The sequence below is a fragment of the Aulonocara stuartgranti genome (genome assembly GCF_965226115.1).
Source record: "Aulonocara stuartgranti genome assembly, chromosome: 2".
NCBI lineage: Eukaryota > Metazoa > Chordata > Actinopteri > Cichliformes > Cichlidae > Aulonocara > Aulonocara stuartgranti.
Window position 1 is genome coordinate 500,576 of NC_138940.1, and position 15,238 is coordinate 515,813.

A 15,238-nucleotide genomic window follows, 5' to 3' on the forward strand; every position below is an offset into this window, starting at 1 on the left:
TGGTTTGGCAGTGTGAGCAGTTGTTGGTAGACGTAAAGCCCATCTTGAACATCCGATGACCTGTATAGTGCACTCTATGTAATATTTTGTATTGAATTAATTGAAGACTGGGATTTCTAATTAGATGAAAGGTTTTTAAGCAAATCTGAGACCAGAAGTTTAGGTCTAAGTTAACTGATAAATCCGCTTCCCATTTTGCAATAGGAAGTGATATTGATTCAACTGTTTTAGAAAGCATTCTGTATATTTTGGATAGTAATTTGGGGGGTTTAAGAGTAAGAAATTGAACCACACTTGGTGGTGTTTGTAGTTCAACTTGACCCGGTTTAAATTTCTTTTTTACTATGGATTTAATTTGTTGATATTCTAAAAATCTTTTCTTGTTGATCCCATATTGTGTAACTAGTCCGTCAAATGAAATAAATTCTGTTCCTTCTAGTATATGTTCTAAATATTTGATTCCTTTACCACTCCAATCTGAAAAGTTTATCATATTATTGTTTTGTAATATGTCAGGGTTGTTCCAGATAGGTGTACGTTTGCATGGGATTAATGAAGACGCCGTCAATTTTAGAAACTCCCACCATGCTGTCAGAGAAGAGCTGATGTTGATGCTTTTAAAGCATTCATGTCGTTGGATGTTTGAGCTGATAAATGGTAGGTCTGAGATCTCTAGATTATTGCAGAGTGCTTGTTCTACATCTAGCCAAGGTTCATCTAAGAGGGTGTGTTTTAGCCATCCTGAGATAAACTGAGGCCTGTTGGCTAAGAAGTAGTGCTGAAAGTTAGGCAGTTCTAGTCCTCCTTTATCCTTGGTCTTTTGTAGTGTTTTTAAGCTTATACGTGGGGGTTTATTTTTCCAAAGGAATTTGGACATACATGAATCTAGAGATCTGAACCAATCTTGTGGCGGTTTAGTTGGGATCATTGAGAATAAATAATTTATTTTTGGTAAGACCATCATTTTTATAGCGGCAACCCTTCCCATGAGTGATATGGGTAGACATTTCCATCTAGCCAGATCATCTTCTACCTTCTTTAAAAGTGGGATATGGTTTAATTTAGTTAGATCTGCAAGCTTGGGAGAAACATTAATACCTAAATATTTTATATTTCCCAATTGCAGTGGTGTAGAAGAGGAATTATGGAAGGAGCAATTAATCGGTAGGACTGTAGATTTTGACCAGTTAAGTGAGTAATCTGATATTCTTGCAAAAGAGTTTATCAATTCAATCACCCCAGAGATATTGGTTTGTGAATTTTGGAGAAAGAGTAACACATCATCCGCATAAAGGCTGATTTTATGCCCTTAATTACTGAATTCTGTCTAATTGCTGCTGCTAGTGGTTCAATAAAAAATGCAAATAGTGAAGGGGAGAGTGGGCATCCCTGCCTGGTGCCCCTCAAGAGACAGAAGCTGGAGGATGTCTGGTCATTTGTTCTAACACAAGCTGTTGGGGAATTATATAATATTTTTAACCAGTTTATGAAAGAGGATCCAAAACCAAATTTGTGTAAAGTTGCAAATAGAAATTTCCAGTTAACTCTGTCAAATGCTTTTTCTGCGTCTAAAGAGAATATTGTAGTTTCTAGGTTTTTACTGTATGAGTAGTCTATCAAATTAAGTAATCTACGTGTATTTGTTGATGAGTGCCTACCTTTTATGAAACCAGTTTGGTTCTAGTGGCGACTGAACGAGTGTCGACAGGTCCTGCGCCTTGTCATCAATCTTTAGCTACATTGTGTCTCTGATGAAAAGAAATCAAAGAATAATCCTCTGCTGCAAGACTCAACCTAACATTAGCCTCTGCGCAGGTGGCCTTTTTGCCCTCACAGGGCAAGTCGCTGATCGTCAACAGCACCTTTAAAGGTGTCAAATCAGTCATTGTGCTAGAAAAATGTCCAGTTACTTTTAAAAGGATCAGACTAATGACTGGTCTTATTGAATATTATTCACTAAAATGTTTTCAGGAAGCTCGAGGCCTTGGCGCTGAATCAACCCAGTGTGGGTAACTATTATAACTTTTATCGCCACTCGTACTTCTATCTTAGACACTGTGGCCCCTTTAAAGACTAAACGCCTTAAACCGTCCCGTCAACCATGGCTGAATGACTGCACCTGTACTCTCAGACATGAATGTCGCCAAGCTGAGCGGAGATGGAAGAAAGACAAACTTCAGATCTTCTTGGACAGTCTTCATAATTGCCTGAAGAAATATCAGAAGGCTGTTAAAACCGCAAAAGCCTCTTTTCTATCGGAGATCATTGCGACTAATAGTCATAAGCCACAGGTTCTATTTAGGATTTAACTCGTTGATAAATCCACTCTCCATCATTCAGACTGAGACCTCTCAAGCCCTATGTGAAAAATTCCTTAACAATTTAGATAAAATCACAGCACTAAGATCCTCATATTTACCCATTGTAGACAAACCTCCAACTTCTGAACCCTCAACGGTCCTAGAAAAGTTTGAACCTGTATCTTTTCTAACCCTTAAGGAAGTAATAGGCCAATTGAAAAGCTCTAACTCTTGTCACGATGTGCTTCCCTCTCGCATTATCAAAAATGCCCTGAACACTATAGGACCCTGCATCTCACTTCTAATGAATTCATCACTCTTATCAGGCTGCGTCCCTGCTGCTTTCAAACATGCAGTCGTGCAACCTGTTATCAAGAAAAGGAGTCTCGATCCTAATGTCCTTTCAAACTATAGACCGGTTTATAAACTTCCTTTTATGGCTAAAATCTTAGAGAAAATAGTTCTTAAGCAATTACTATACTTCTTAGAGGCAAATGGAATCAGTGAAAAATTCCAGTCTGGTTTTAAACCTCACCACAGCACCGAGACAGCCCTACTGCACTGTAAAATCTAATATTGTGTTTAATTAAAAATACTAAATAGGCTGAACTCAATTTTTATCAATTTGTTATTAGAACTCGATTTAAATAAGTTACCAGTACTTTTTATGCAAAAATGCTGATAAACTCAATTTATTTGAGTTGTCTTAACTTAGAAAAACTAAGTAAGCTGGAAGTTTTGCTTCTCAGGGCGGAAGGATGAAAGATGTGGTTTGAAAATGCCACGTCACTACCGTCCTCCTCCCTCTCGGATCAGTCCGCATGTTCATGGTGCATTTGTTATGTTGAGCAAACCTGGAGAAGCTTCAGCTCAAGAGATTATTATTGTCATTGCTGTGGATCTTTACCTGATACACTGACTTGGTGAGTAAATGTTTACTCTTATTCAAACAGATTTTGTGGCTTCTTTCAGTTTAGCACCAGGTTTATAATCTTGCTAGCTAGTTAGTGTTAGCCTAGCGTTGCTGCTGCCGCTGGACTCATGTTACTTAAAAATTAACACCACAGCCTTAAAAACCTTACATAAAACTATGACTGTGAAATTTTCTGTTGATTGTTTGAAATAAAAAAGTGAGATAAGAGCCCAGACAAAATTCTTCGGGAGGTGCAGCCGTTAGGGGAGGGGTGTGGGCGGGATTTTCAATCCATAGCCATAACTAACTAACTAACTAACTATAAATATCATGTTTAACCTGAGTAGCAAAAGACCGCAGGGGGTTGAACATAATAGGCCAGGAGTTAGCTGTGCTTGCCGGCTGAATCGAGCCGGTCGGCTATCATGCTGATGGATAACAGAGCTCTCCGAAAACGTGGAAGCACTTTTGCAAATACGTGATATTTTGATAAATTAAGTAGATATTTGAGCATTACACAGCTACATTCTCACCTGAAAATATCTTAAAAGGTTATTTTGTGACCCAGAAAGGGTAGTCTGGGGAAAAGGAGGATCGCATTTGTCGGTCGCGGTTGTCGGAGCCTGTGCATACTTGTAAGCGCGGCAATGGCGGAGGAGCGCGGCTAAAAAACGTATTACTTTTTCTGGGTCACAAAATAAACGAAACCGACCAATTAAACAAATTGTCCCCAAGCAAACCTGGAAAATCACAAAATAGTCCAAAACAAAAGTCCATGAAAGGCACTGGAGCAGAGGAAACAGTCTATAAACATTTCAGGGTGGCGACCATAACTCCAGGCAAAGAAAGTTCAAAAGCACCACTCAGGAGGCCGACCCGGAGGACGGCTGCACAGGAGATTATACAGTTCAGGGGGCCGACCAGGGGGCCGACCAGGGGGGCCGACCAGGGGGCCGACGGCTCAACAGTCCATGACTGAACAGCTCAGGGGGCCGACCGCGGAGCCATCGGTGGCGACGAAGCAGGTCAGGAGGCCGGCCGCACTGGCGACGAAGTCCGGTCAGTGGCCTGGAAGGTGGCCGCTGACGCCAAACCTGGCATGGACGACGTTTAGCAGGCTGAGCCGGACATGGACCAGGCGAGGCAGGACCAGGCGAGGCAGGACCAGGCGGTGGCGCTGCAAGCAACGGCGTGGAAGCCGCAGGTTGTGGAACAGAAGGAGGCTGGACGGGCTCCTCGGGCCCTCCAGCTGATGAGGCATGAGGCTGGACGGTCTCCTCGGGCCCCCCCGCTTGAGCAGATGCAGGACCAGTAGGTGCAGAGACCACTGGCTGAACAGGTGGTGGAGCAGATGACTGAGCTGAACACTGGGGAGATGGCTGAGCTGCCCAGTGGGCTAAGGGCTGAGCTAACGGTAACACAGGAAATTGAACTATGGACTGAGCTGCTATAAGAGCTAATGGCTGAGCTATAGACTGAAATGCATGCAGTAGTGATGGTGGTGATGATGGTTGTGGACTTAACTCTCCTGAGCCTCTGGAACACAGGGAGGACTGCTGGGCGGGCTTGCCTGAGCCTTCAGCAGTAACAAGAACGGGTGCAGGCACCTGCTGGACACTAGCCGCTCCCCCCCAAGGAGTAGGTACGGGTGCGGAGATGGGCCGTAGCCTGACTGACCTCACCCTGGGGACCGGTATGGGTGCAAGGGTGGACTGGTTCCCAGCCCCCCTCACCCTGGAAGCCGGGACAGGCACCAGCAACGGCTGGGCAGCTGCCGTTTTCACCCGAGGAGCTGGTACAGGTGCAGAAACTGACGTGTGGGATGGCAATGCAGAGGCTGGAGCGTGAACATCAGAAGAAAAACGGAGCAGTCCCACCTGAAGCGGCCGAGGCTTGGGTGCGAGTGGGGCAACAAGCGGAGGCTTTTGGCAACTTCGGGGACCTCCAAAAGCCATGGTGTAACACTGGTGGTGCAATACTAGACCTGTTAGTGCTACTTCTTGCCTTCTTTGCATGTAGTGCGGGCAGTATAGTTACCTTTAACCACAGTACGCGGACAGAAGGGAAATATGGACCAGATCAGACAGGTTCTAGATTCGTAGGAGCCAAGGGTGTATGACAACAGAGGACTTGTACACAGTAGGTGTAGAAAACACAATTGCATTTATTAGCAATTATTAAAGTTGTGCACATTTAACAAAAGTAGAGCGCGCTTCTTGAAAACAAAATAAAATAAACCCCACAAATGGTCGACCTAAGGATATATTGTCTTTTGTGTCTTTTTTTTAAAAGTCAATTTCAGTCTTTCAATGTTCAGTAGTCACTCAGTGTGTTTGTAACCAGTCGGGTTACAATCTACCAGTTCATCCGGCTCTTTGGGCTGGGCTCGCCATCCAGTACTGGAAAAGGGATCCTCGATTCTTCTCAGGGCCTCAAAACCAATCCAATCCAAATAAGCAAAGGAAAAAACCTGACCTGGGGACCAGGCCAGAACACAGTAGTTCAACATTTAAGCTATCATGCCTGTAACTTATTATTACTACTGGTTGCTTGTAGTGCTTCTAAATTTTCTTCAAAATATTCTATGTTGTACAACAAATTATTCTCATTTCAAAGGGAAAAAAGTGCATAGGAAACACACATTTAAAACAATACAAAATAGCTCAGCAGTGCATTAAAAATACACATTGGCTTGAGACTTATCAAGTTTCAGCTAAGTACAGTGCAGGTGAAGGCACTTAATTTCACGTTGCTAATACTTAATTGTGCAGAACTATAATTAGCACCATGAGAAAAGTGAACATGTGCTAACATAACGTCGCACAAAACCATACATTATACATCAATACCACAGTAATGTGACATAAACCTTTAAAGAACATCTCATATAAAGTGCAGCAGACTCAGTGCTAATTGCTTTAGCCTCGGAAAAGGCACTTTCATTGCAAAATGGCTAACGGAAGTTAGCATCAGAGCTAGCGGCAAGTAGCATGCTATGCTAGCGCACGTGTGCTGCCTGGGACTTACCATGCGAAGCAACAAATGCTACACGGGGCTTCACAGTGCTCACGTTGGCTCACGGCCTCTGGAATACAGTATCACTCTTATTATTCTTGCCAAAAAAAGGACTTTCTCTATCCAGCTAGCTTCTTCGCCGCACGGGTAAACTGATCTTTCACCGTCTGTGTCTCTGGCGTATCTTACTGGCACACGAAGGCACGCACAGGTGTCTCAGCAGCGCACAGACTGGGGGGAGGGTCAGACCGGCCAATGATTGGTCGCTCAGTGGATCTGACAAACACACTCTAAAGGACTAAGTCCTGCCCCCACACCATCTATATACCACATATACATATGTACATATTAAACTTATGTTTACATGCTTTTTATCAGTATTTATTATAATTAATTTAGTTTTTATCAATATTTATTCCCATCGTGAGAGTATGAATATTTATACTTTTAATCCCGTTTTTAACACTGGGTTACACTATCCCCTCTTAGAATCATGCAAGTCCCTTTGCATGGGATAGCTAAACGGTAATGACAGGGGAACCAGCCTTCATGGGGATGACCACAGAATCTTGTTCTGTCAAGGCACTGGTAAAAGCCAGGCTTAGACCTTGAAACAGGGACTGGGCAATGGAAACGAGAGGATTTCCCAACTGACTATATTGCAGTCGTTCTGGTTGGGTTCTTGTTCTCTCTGAGCGCCTTACAGTCGCTGTGGCTTCACTCTCAGTATTTGACTGACTTGAGTTTGCTTGATTATCATTTGAGTTGTCTTCTTCCACTGGCCCATCACAGGTAGATCCATCGGGTAAGTTGGCATCACTCTCGCTTTCATTGTCAGTGGTTGAGTGTTCCACCATGGTTTCACTCTCCTCTAGGCTTCCATATCCAAGTGGATTTCCACATTCAGGTAAGTTGTCACATCCGGTTAAATTGTCAGCTCCAATCAAGTTGTCATGTTCATGTAAGTTGTCTCCTCCAGGCAGGTTGTCATGTTCATGTAAGTTGTCTCCTCCAGGCAAATGAGTTTCAGTATGATCGAGATCATTAGGGTGTGTCTTTGGCTGGGGAATCTCATAGACTCGAGTGACCTTTATGGGCTCTTGAAGAGGTTCCTCTCTGAACCAACAGATATCCTCATCTTCCAGTTCTGAATGATCACATTCCTTATGTTGTTTAGGTGATTGCCTTGTTTTTGGTTTGCGTACATGAGTTGGTTGGACAGGTTTCTCTTCAACAGGGGCAAGAAAACCACAAGGGAGCAAGAGATCACGGTGGACTGTGCGGACTGGGCCCTCTTTTGTTAGGGGTTTTATACTGTAGACGGGCAAGTCACCTGCTTGGTTCACCACAACGTGAATATCAGTCTCCCACTTGTCGGCTAGCTTGTGCTTGCCTCTGAGACGGACTGCACACACCAAAACTCTGTCACCTGGCTCTAGTTTTGAGGGTTTCACTCGCATATCAAATCTTGTTTTGTTTCTTTCTGCCATTTTGTTAGCATGGTCTGTTGCTAGTTTGTAGGTCTCTTGTAGAGTTGCCTTTAGTTTTGTTATGTACTGAGAATGCGACTTGAAACTTTTGTTGTTAAAGGGCAGCCCAAATGCTAGATCGACTGGCAATCTTGGCTGACGGCCAAACATTAACTCATATGGGGCAAAACCAGTTGTATCGTTTTTCGTACAATTGTACGCATGAACGAGTGGTTTGACATAGTTGTGCCACTGAGTTTTGTCCTTTTCCTCAAGAGTACCTAGCATACTTAGTAACGTCCTATTGAAACGTTCTACCGGGTTTCCTCTGGGGTGATAGGGTGTGGTCCGGATTTTACGAATGCCCATGATCTTGCAAAGCTCTTGGATAATGTGGGACTCGAAGTCGGGACCTTGATCGCTATGCAATCGTTCGGGTATCCCGTAGTGGACTATGAAGTTGTCCCAAAGGGCTTTTGCAACGGTCTGAGCTTTCTGATTGCTGGTAGGGATGGCTAATGAATATTTCGTGAAATGATCGGTTAATACAAGCACATCCTTTACATTACTTCGATCAGGCTCAATGGACAGGAAGTCCATGCAGACTAATTCGAAGGGTCTGGTGGATTTGATATTCACAAGTGGAGCTGCTTTTTCTGGAGGAGTTTTACGTCTTACACAGCGGTTGCATGTTTTGATCTTATGTTCTATATATGCTGCCATGCGAGGCCAATAGAACCTTGTTCGGGCAAGATCTAAGGTACGTTCAGTGCCTAAGTGGCCCATGTCACAGTGGAGGCTTTGGAAGACTGAGTCACGGAGCTGTTCAGGTAAGACAAGCTGGTAGGTAACATCTCCTCCATCTTGGCGAGTTCGATACAGGATGTTATTGTGCATCTCCAATCGATTGAGCTCTCGGAGTAGAAGGTTGATGTCAGGAAGTTCAGCTCGCACAGTTGGTGGGACCTTTTCTCCAGTTTCAATTTGTGCAATAACTTCCCTCAGACAAGGGTCTGCTCTTTGTTCGTTTGTGATCTGTTCAAGGGACATATGGGGTATAACAGGAAGACCACCACAGTCATTTTCATTGACAAAGTCACCTGGAATGGCAGCTGCAGAAATGGCTAGCGAGTGAACCAAAGGGATGGTGTCATTTTGAGAGCTGCATACAAGGTGTTTCTCACAAATAGTAGACACTACTTCAGGACTTAAACTGCTGTCAGGTAGGGACAGGTGAGTCTGTGTGAACTGCTGTATGCGGTCGAGCTCTTTTTGGGACACTGCGTCGTTAAGCAACTCGCCATGTGGCCGTCTAGAAAGGCCATCTGCATCTGAGTTAAGCTTGCCTGCTCTGTACTGGAGCTTAAAGCTAAACGTTGACAGGGCAGCTAGCCATCTGTAACTCATGGCATCCATCTTAGCAGTAGTTAATATGTACGTCAGAGGATTATTGTCTGTTACGACAGTAAACTGATTTCCATATAAGTAATCTGCAAACTTTTCCGTTACTGCCCACTTCAAGGCTAAGAACTCTAACTTATGGGCGGGATAACGAGATTCACTCCTAGACAACCCACGGCTTGCATAAGCTATCACCCTAGTCTGGCCATTCTGCTCTTGATAGAGCGTGGCGCCAAGCCCTGTAGTGCTGGCGTCGGTATGGAGCGTATATGGCAGTTTAGGGTTGGCAAAACCCAATACAGGCGCAGTACTGAGCTTTTCAATGATGGTTTTGAAAGCAAGATCACAAGAGGGAGTCCATCGCTCGCCGAAAGGTGTCTTGGGGTCATGGTACTGGACAGACTTAGCTTTAGGCTTTGTGCTTTTGCGCAAAGGAGGGTAGCCTGATGTTAAGTCAGTGAGGGGCTTAACGATACTCGAATAGTTCTTAATGAACCGCCTGTAGTACCCTGAAAAGCCTAAGAATGAGCGGAGCTGTTTAAGATCACGGGGCACAGGCCAGGTACTTAAGGCTTCCACCTTTTCAGGGTCAGTCTCCACTCCCTTGCTGGACACAATATGCCCAAGATATCTGACAGAAGTTTGGAAAAATTTGCATTTTTCGGGTGAGAGTTTGAGCCCATATTCTTTCAGGCGATCAAGAACTTTCATCAAGCGAGCCTCATGTTCTTCAAGTGTCTTGGAGAATACAATGATGTCATCGAGAAACACGATCACTTCGCGCAGGTTCATGTCGCCCATACATTTCTCCATGAGCCGCTGGAATGTGCTGGGGGCGTTTGTAATGCCTTGGGGCATTCTATTAAATTCCCAAAAGCCGACGGGACATACGAACGCCGTCTTTGGTTTGTCCAGCTCCTCCATCTCAATTTGGTAGTACCCAGATTTTAAATCCAGGACAGAGAACCATTGCGACCCGATCAAGGTGGAAAACGTTTCCTCCAAATTGGGGAGAGCGTAAGCATCTTTTATAGTCTGCGCGTTAAGCTTTCTGTAGTCGATACAGAGGCGGACTTCACCATTTTTCTTCCGCACGACTACAATGGGTGAAGAGAAAGGGGAGGTAGATTCCCTGATCACGCCAGCTTCTTGCAGTTCTTTGAGGTGCTTACGGACTGCCTCCAGGTCGTTCGGATGTATGGGACGCGCTCTATGCTTGAACGGTGTTTCATCTGACAATCTGATTGTGTGTTTCACTTGATCCGTCTTTCCAAAGTCAAGATCATTCTGTGCAAACACTTCGGGCATTTGGCTTAGTTTTTCGGTTATGCGCTCCTTCCATTCAGCGCTAATAGGGGAAGAGTCAAAGTTATATGTTACATTTGACTTCTGCTCAGTTCGGGATCTTGGAGTTCTCACTGAGTGTTCGTGAGATAGAACTCTTTGATATGCACTGACTTCTCCGATGACACAATTTAGAGGGATTGTCACATCATGTTCGGATTCATTGGTGAGTATAACTGGTACAAGGTAAGGTGCTCGTTCAGGTAGGTCTATGAGACAAGGTTTCACAAGGATGTCACCAGGTAAGGCTGACATTCGTGGATACTCTAACAAGACAGACTTTTCACCGTTACCGGCTGACACAGCTACAGCACCATCTAGAACAACAGTTTGGCCTGCTGGAATCAACTGTGGCTCTTTGTTGTGCATCGTCACTAAACCAAGACTACTGTCTTTGGACTGTTTGTGTCGTGACTCAAGAACTTTTAGAACTGCCCTATAGCCATATGGCAGGTTCAGCTGCAGTTCATGGCATGTGTTAGAGTACAGCTCATAAAGTACATCTAATGTGTTTGTCCCAATTAGCACTAAGGACTGAGAAGCTGTGCGCACATCGGGGACAACTAAGGCAAGTGTCGGCACTTCAGCTTCAATGCCAAGGAAGTCCTTTGGGAAAGTGACATGCAGTTCAATGTAGCCTAAGTAAGGCACAGACTGACCGTTGGCACCCTCAACTTCTAAAAGTTCAAACAATGGCTTAATCTCATGAGAGGACAAATGCTGACGATAGTAGGACTCGGGGACTGTAGTCACCTGGGAACCAGTATCTAGCAAACAACTCACTGTGTGACCATTAACTTTCACTTGTGCAGTACTCTTCGTACCAATTAGACCTTTAGGAAAGTCGAAGGAATCTGATCTTGTGTGTGACTTTAGGCTGGCACGCTTTTTAGGTGAAGCTTTTTGTTTAACCTGGGTGGGACGGGTTAACAAAGCATCAGCCTCCATTTGTCCCGCAACGGAGGCAGAATTTAGTTTAAAGAGAACTGGTCATTCTGCCTGTCCCATATCTGCCTTCTCACTCTTAATTCCCTTCGTTTTGCAACTACAAGGGCAGGATTGGGCTCTGACTCACAAGTGGCTACTATATGTCCAGCTTCCCCACAGCGGAAGCAATACCAGGGCTTGGGCCTAGTACTGGGGCGGCTGGGTGGAGGTGAGTTTTCAGGTTTGGCATGGTCAGGTTTTTTATTTTCAGGTTTCCTTGTTCGAACTGTTTTCAGTGTTGCTTGTTTCTTTGGCTTCAAAACGGCAGCTAATTGGCTTTTTAGATCGGCAACTTGTTTTTTCAGCTCTTCTAGACTATCTGACTGTGCTTGGCGAACATCTGCATTTGTTTCAGTGACCGTCTGTTCATGAGACACTGCTTTTGGTTTCGTGGCGCTAAAGTGTTTCTTCATTCGCGTGTTTTTAACTTCTTGTCGGTTTTCTGCAGTACGCAGGAGAAGCAATAGCTCTGCATAAGTGGGCGGCTCCTTATGCTTTAGCTCCAATTGCAACTCCGTTAGCAAGTTATCATCCCAGCAGCCTCTGTAAAACTGTTTAAGAAGCTGCTTATTTACTTCATGTGGTTCAAGCCCACCTCTGCGCACGGTGTGATTGACTGCCACCTGCAAACGAAGCAGATAAGCAGAGGGCTTTTCACCATGATCTTGGAGGGTGTTCATGAAGCGTACAAACAGTTCCTCACCATCTTCGACGGTGCCAAAAGCTGAATCCAGAAGTTTAAGATAGTCTGCAGGAGTGGCTTCTGGCCCAAGAGGGCGGATGACATCAGAAGCGGGAGCAAGGAGACTTTCAAGAATCTTACGAGTTTTTCCCAACTCGGACAAAGAAGCATCTTCCATCAACAAGTCAACATGAGAACGCCATGTTTCATAGTCAGCTTCGCTGTAAGGTCTGGGCATCTTGCCAGAGAAAGCTCTGAGTCTTAATGTAGAGTGAGCATGTGATGTCTTTTCAACACTCTTGACAACATGCTCGACTACTACTTTCTGAACCTCTGGTGGGTTGAGGTCAGTTGGACTCAACATTTGAGGTGTCAAGTTTGGTCTCATGGGGCGTTGGAATGTGCCCTGAATGGGTTCAGGAGGGTGAGGCAGTTCAGTTAAGACTGAAGGTGAGGCTCCAAGTTGTGTGGATCCTACCACAGGGCAAGTCTGATCAGCAGCATCATTTTCAGGGTTTCTCTCAGCTGTCTCAGCAGCTTCAATGGTGTTCCCTATTGTGGATAGGGCCTCCCGCAACACTTCTTCGAAATCCTTCCCACTTAACTTGGCTAAACCCTTCAGGTTGCTAATGTAAGCCTCAGTAACACTGCCCCCTACGGTCTTAGTATAGACGTCAGTTAAGGCTCGAATGCGGTAACTGACATCTGGATTGTCAGTGGACTGTAAGAGGTAAGGCAGCTTAGGTGCTAATATTTCAACGGCTGCACCGGACTCGAACTCTACAATCTGGCTTTTGTGGAATGCAGAAGAGTCATCATCAACAGCGAGTACTCTACGAATAGTACCATGTTGCTCCAGAAACTCAAATACCTCTTTGTCTTTCTCTCTATCTGTAACACCGCTAACAATAATGGCATTTGGTACTTTAACGGCATACTTCTCGACAAAATCCATTTTCATAGTATGTGAGCGTCTGATCAAGGGTCAAAGAGGATTCCAATGTTGTCACACAACACTCTAGGCTCCTGGCTGGCTCGCCACTTTTACTTATGTAACACTGGTGGTGCAATACTAGACCTGTTAGTGCTACTTCTTGCCTTCTTTGCATGTAGTGCGGGCAGTATAGTTACCTTTAACCACAGTACGCGGACAGAAGGGAAATATGGACCAGATCAGACAGGTTCTAGATTCGTAGGAGCCAAGGGTGTATGACAACAGAGGACTTGTACACAGTAGGTGTAGAAAACACAATTGCATTTATTAGCAATTATTAAAGTTGTGCACATTTAACAAAAGTAGAGCGCGCTTCTTGAAAACAAAATAAAATAAACCCCACAAATGGTCGACCTAAGGATATATTGTCTTTTGTGTCTTTTTTTTAAAAGTCAATTTCAGTCTTTCAATGTTCAGTAGTCACTCAGTGTGTTTGTAACCAGTCGGGTTACAATCTACCAGTTCATCCGGCTCTTTGGGCTGGGCTCGCCATCCAGTACTGGAAAAGGGATCCTCGATTCTTCTCAGGGCCTCAAAACCAATCCAATCCAAATAAGCAAAGGAAAAAACCTGACCTGGGGACCAGGCCAGAACACAGTAGTTCAACATTTAAGCTATCATGCCTGTAACTTATTATTACTACTGGTTGCTTGTAGTGCTTCTAAATTTTCTTCAAAATATTCTATGTTGTACAACAAATTATTCTCATTTCAAAGGGAAAAAAGTGCATAGGAAACACACATTTAAAACAATACAAAATAGCTCAGCAGTGCATTAAAAATACACATTGGCTTGAGACTTATCAAGTTTCAGCTAAGTACAGTGCAGGTGAAGGCACTTAATTTCACGTTGCTAATACTTAATTGTGCAGAACTATAATTAGCACCATGAGAAAAGTGAACATGTGCTAACATAACGTCGCACAAAACCATACATTATACATCAATACCACAGTAATGTGACATAAACCTTTAAAGAACATCTCATATAAAGTGCAGCAGACTCAGTGCTAATTGCTTTAGCCTCGGAAAAGGCACTTTCATTGCAAAATGGCTAACGGAAGTTAGCATCAGAGCTAGCGGCAAGTAGCATGCTATGCTAGCGCACGTGTGCTGCCTGGGACTTACCATGCGAAGCAACAAATGCTACACGGGGCTTCACAGTGCTCACGTTGGCTCACGGCCTCTGGAATACAGTATCACTCTTATTATTCTTGCCGAAAAAAGGACTTTCTCTATCCAGCTAGCTTCTTCGCCGCACGGGTAAACTGATCTTTCACCGTCTGTGTCTCTGGCGTATCTTACTGGCACACGAAGGCACGCACAGGTGTCTCAGCAGCGCACAGACTGGGGGGAGGGTCAGACCGGCCAATGATTGGTCGCTCAGTGGATCTGACAAACACACTCTAAAGGACTAAGTCCTGCCCCCACACCATCTATATACCACATATACATATGTACATATTAAACTTATGTTTACATGCTTTTTATCAGTATTTATTATAATTAATTTAGTTTTTATCAATATTTATTCCCATCGTGAGAGTATGAATATTTATACTTTTAATCCCGTTTTTAACACTGGGTTACAATGGCTTCCAGCGGAGCTCCTCCTCCAGCTGGGCGATGGCTGCCTCCTGGCGCTCATACAGCTCACTGTCTGCTGGGTCCATGTAATGGTCGGATTGTTCTGTCACAGTCTGCCGAGGAAAACTGAGTGGAGTGTGAAGAGTGGACCCAGGTGCAGACACTCTCAAACTCAAACTTAACTGATGATGAGCTGTTTATTAAGGCAGACAGAACAGTACAAAATAAAAGGGCAAAAACAATGCAAACTAAGCAATAACCTAAACTGGGTAAACTAGAAAGGAAGCATGAACTATGAAAAATCCTGGCAACCAGAAAAACAAACAAAACTCTAAACATGGCAATGTTGATGAGGATATATGAAAACCTGAACGCAGGTCATGGCATGGGAACCATGCAGACGATCCAACAAAGACTGAATGAGAACGCACAGACTAAATACACACAGGAGGCTAATGAGAGAAGTGGGAACACATGGGGGAACAGCTGACACACATGAACATAACAACGTCACAGTGGAAGAGTAAAACTAAACATGATGAACACA

The 15,238-nt window shown here is 44.2% G+C and overlaps 1 protein-coding gene and 1 long non-coding RNA gene across 2 annotated transcripts; both read right to left on the reverse strand.

Moving 5' to 3' along the window:
• Positions 1 to 5,357: 5,357 nt before the first annotated feature.
• LOC309719861 lies at positions 5,358 to 6,631 on the reverse strand. The gene is made up of 2 exons (XR_014280340.1): positions 6,241 to 6,631; positions 5,358 to 5,688 (listed from the first exon to the last, which is right to left on the reverse strand). It is a non-coding gene; the product is annotated as an uncharacterized lncRNA (long non-coding RNA).
• A 4,782-nt stretch (positions 6,632 to 11,413) lies between these two features.
• Positions 11,414 to 14,596, reverse strand: LOC309715965 (zinc finger CCHC domain-containing protein 12-like; the record flags this gene model as incomplete). Its single annotated transcript, XM_082549492.1, has 2 exons — positions 14,233 to 14,596; positions 11,414 to 13,680 (listed from the first exon to the last, which is right to left on the reverse strand). The coding sequence occupies exon 2, from the start codon at positions 13,070 to 13,072 to the stop codon at positions 11,414 to 11,416; it is 1,659 nt and encodes a 552-aa protein (XP_082405618.1). The 5' UTR covers positions 13,073 to 13,680; positions 14,233 to 14,596.
• Between the last annotated feature and the right edge of the window lie 642 nt (positions 14,597 to 15,238).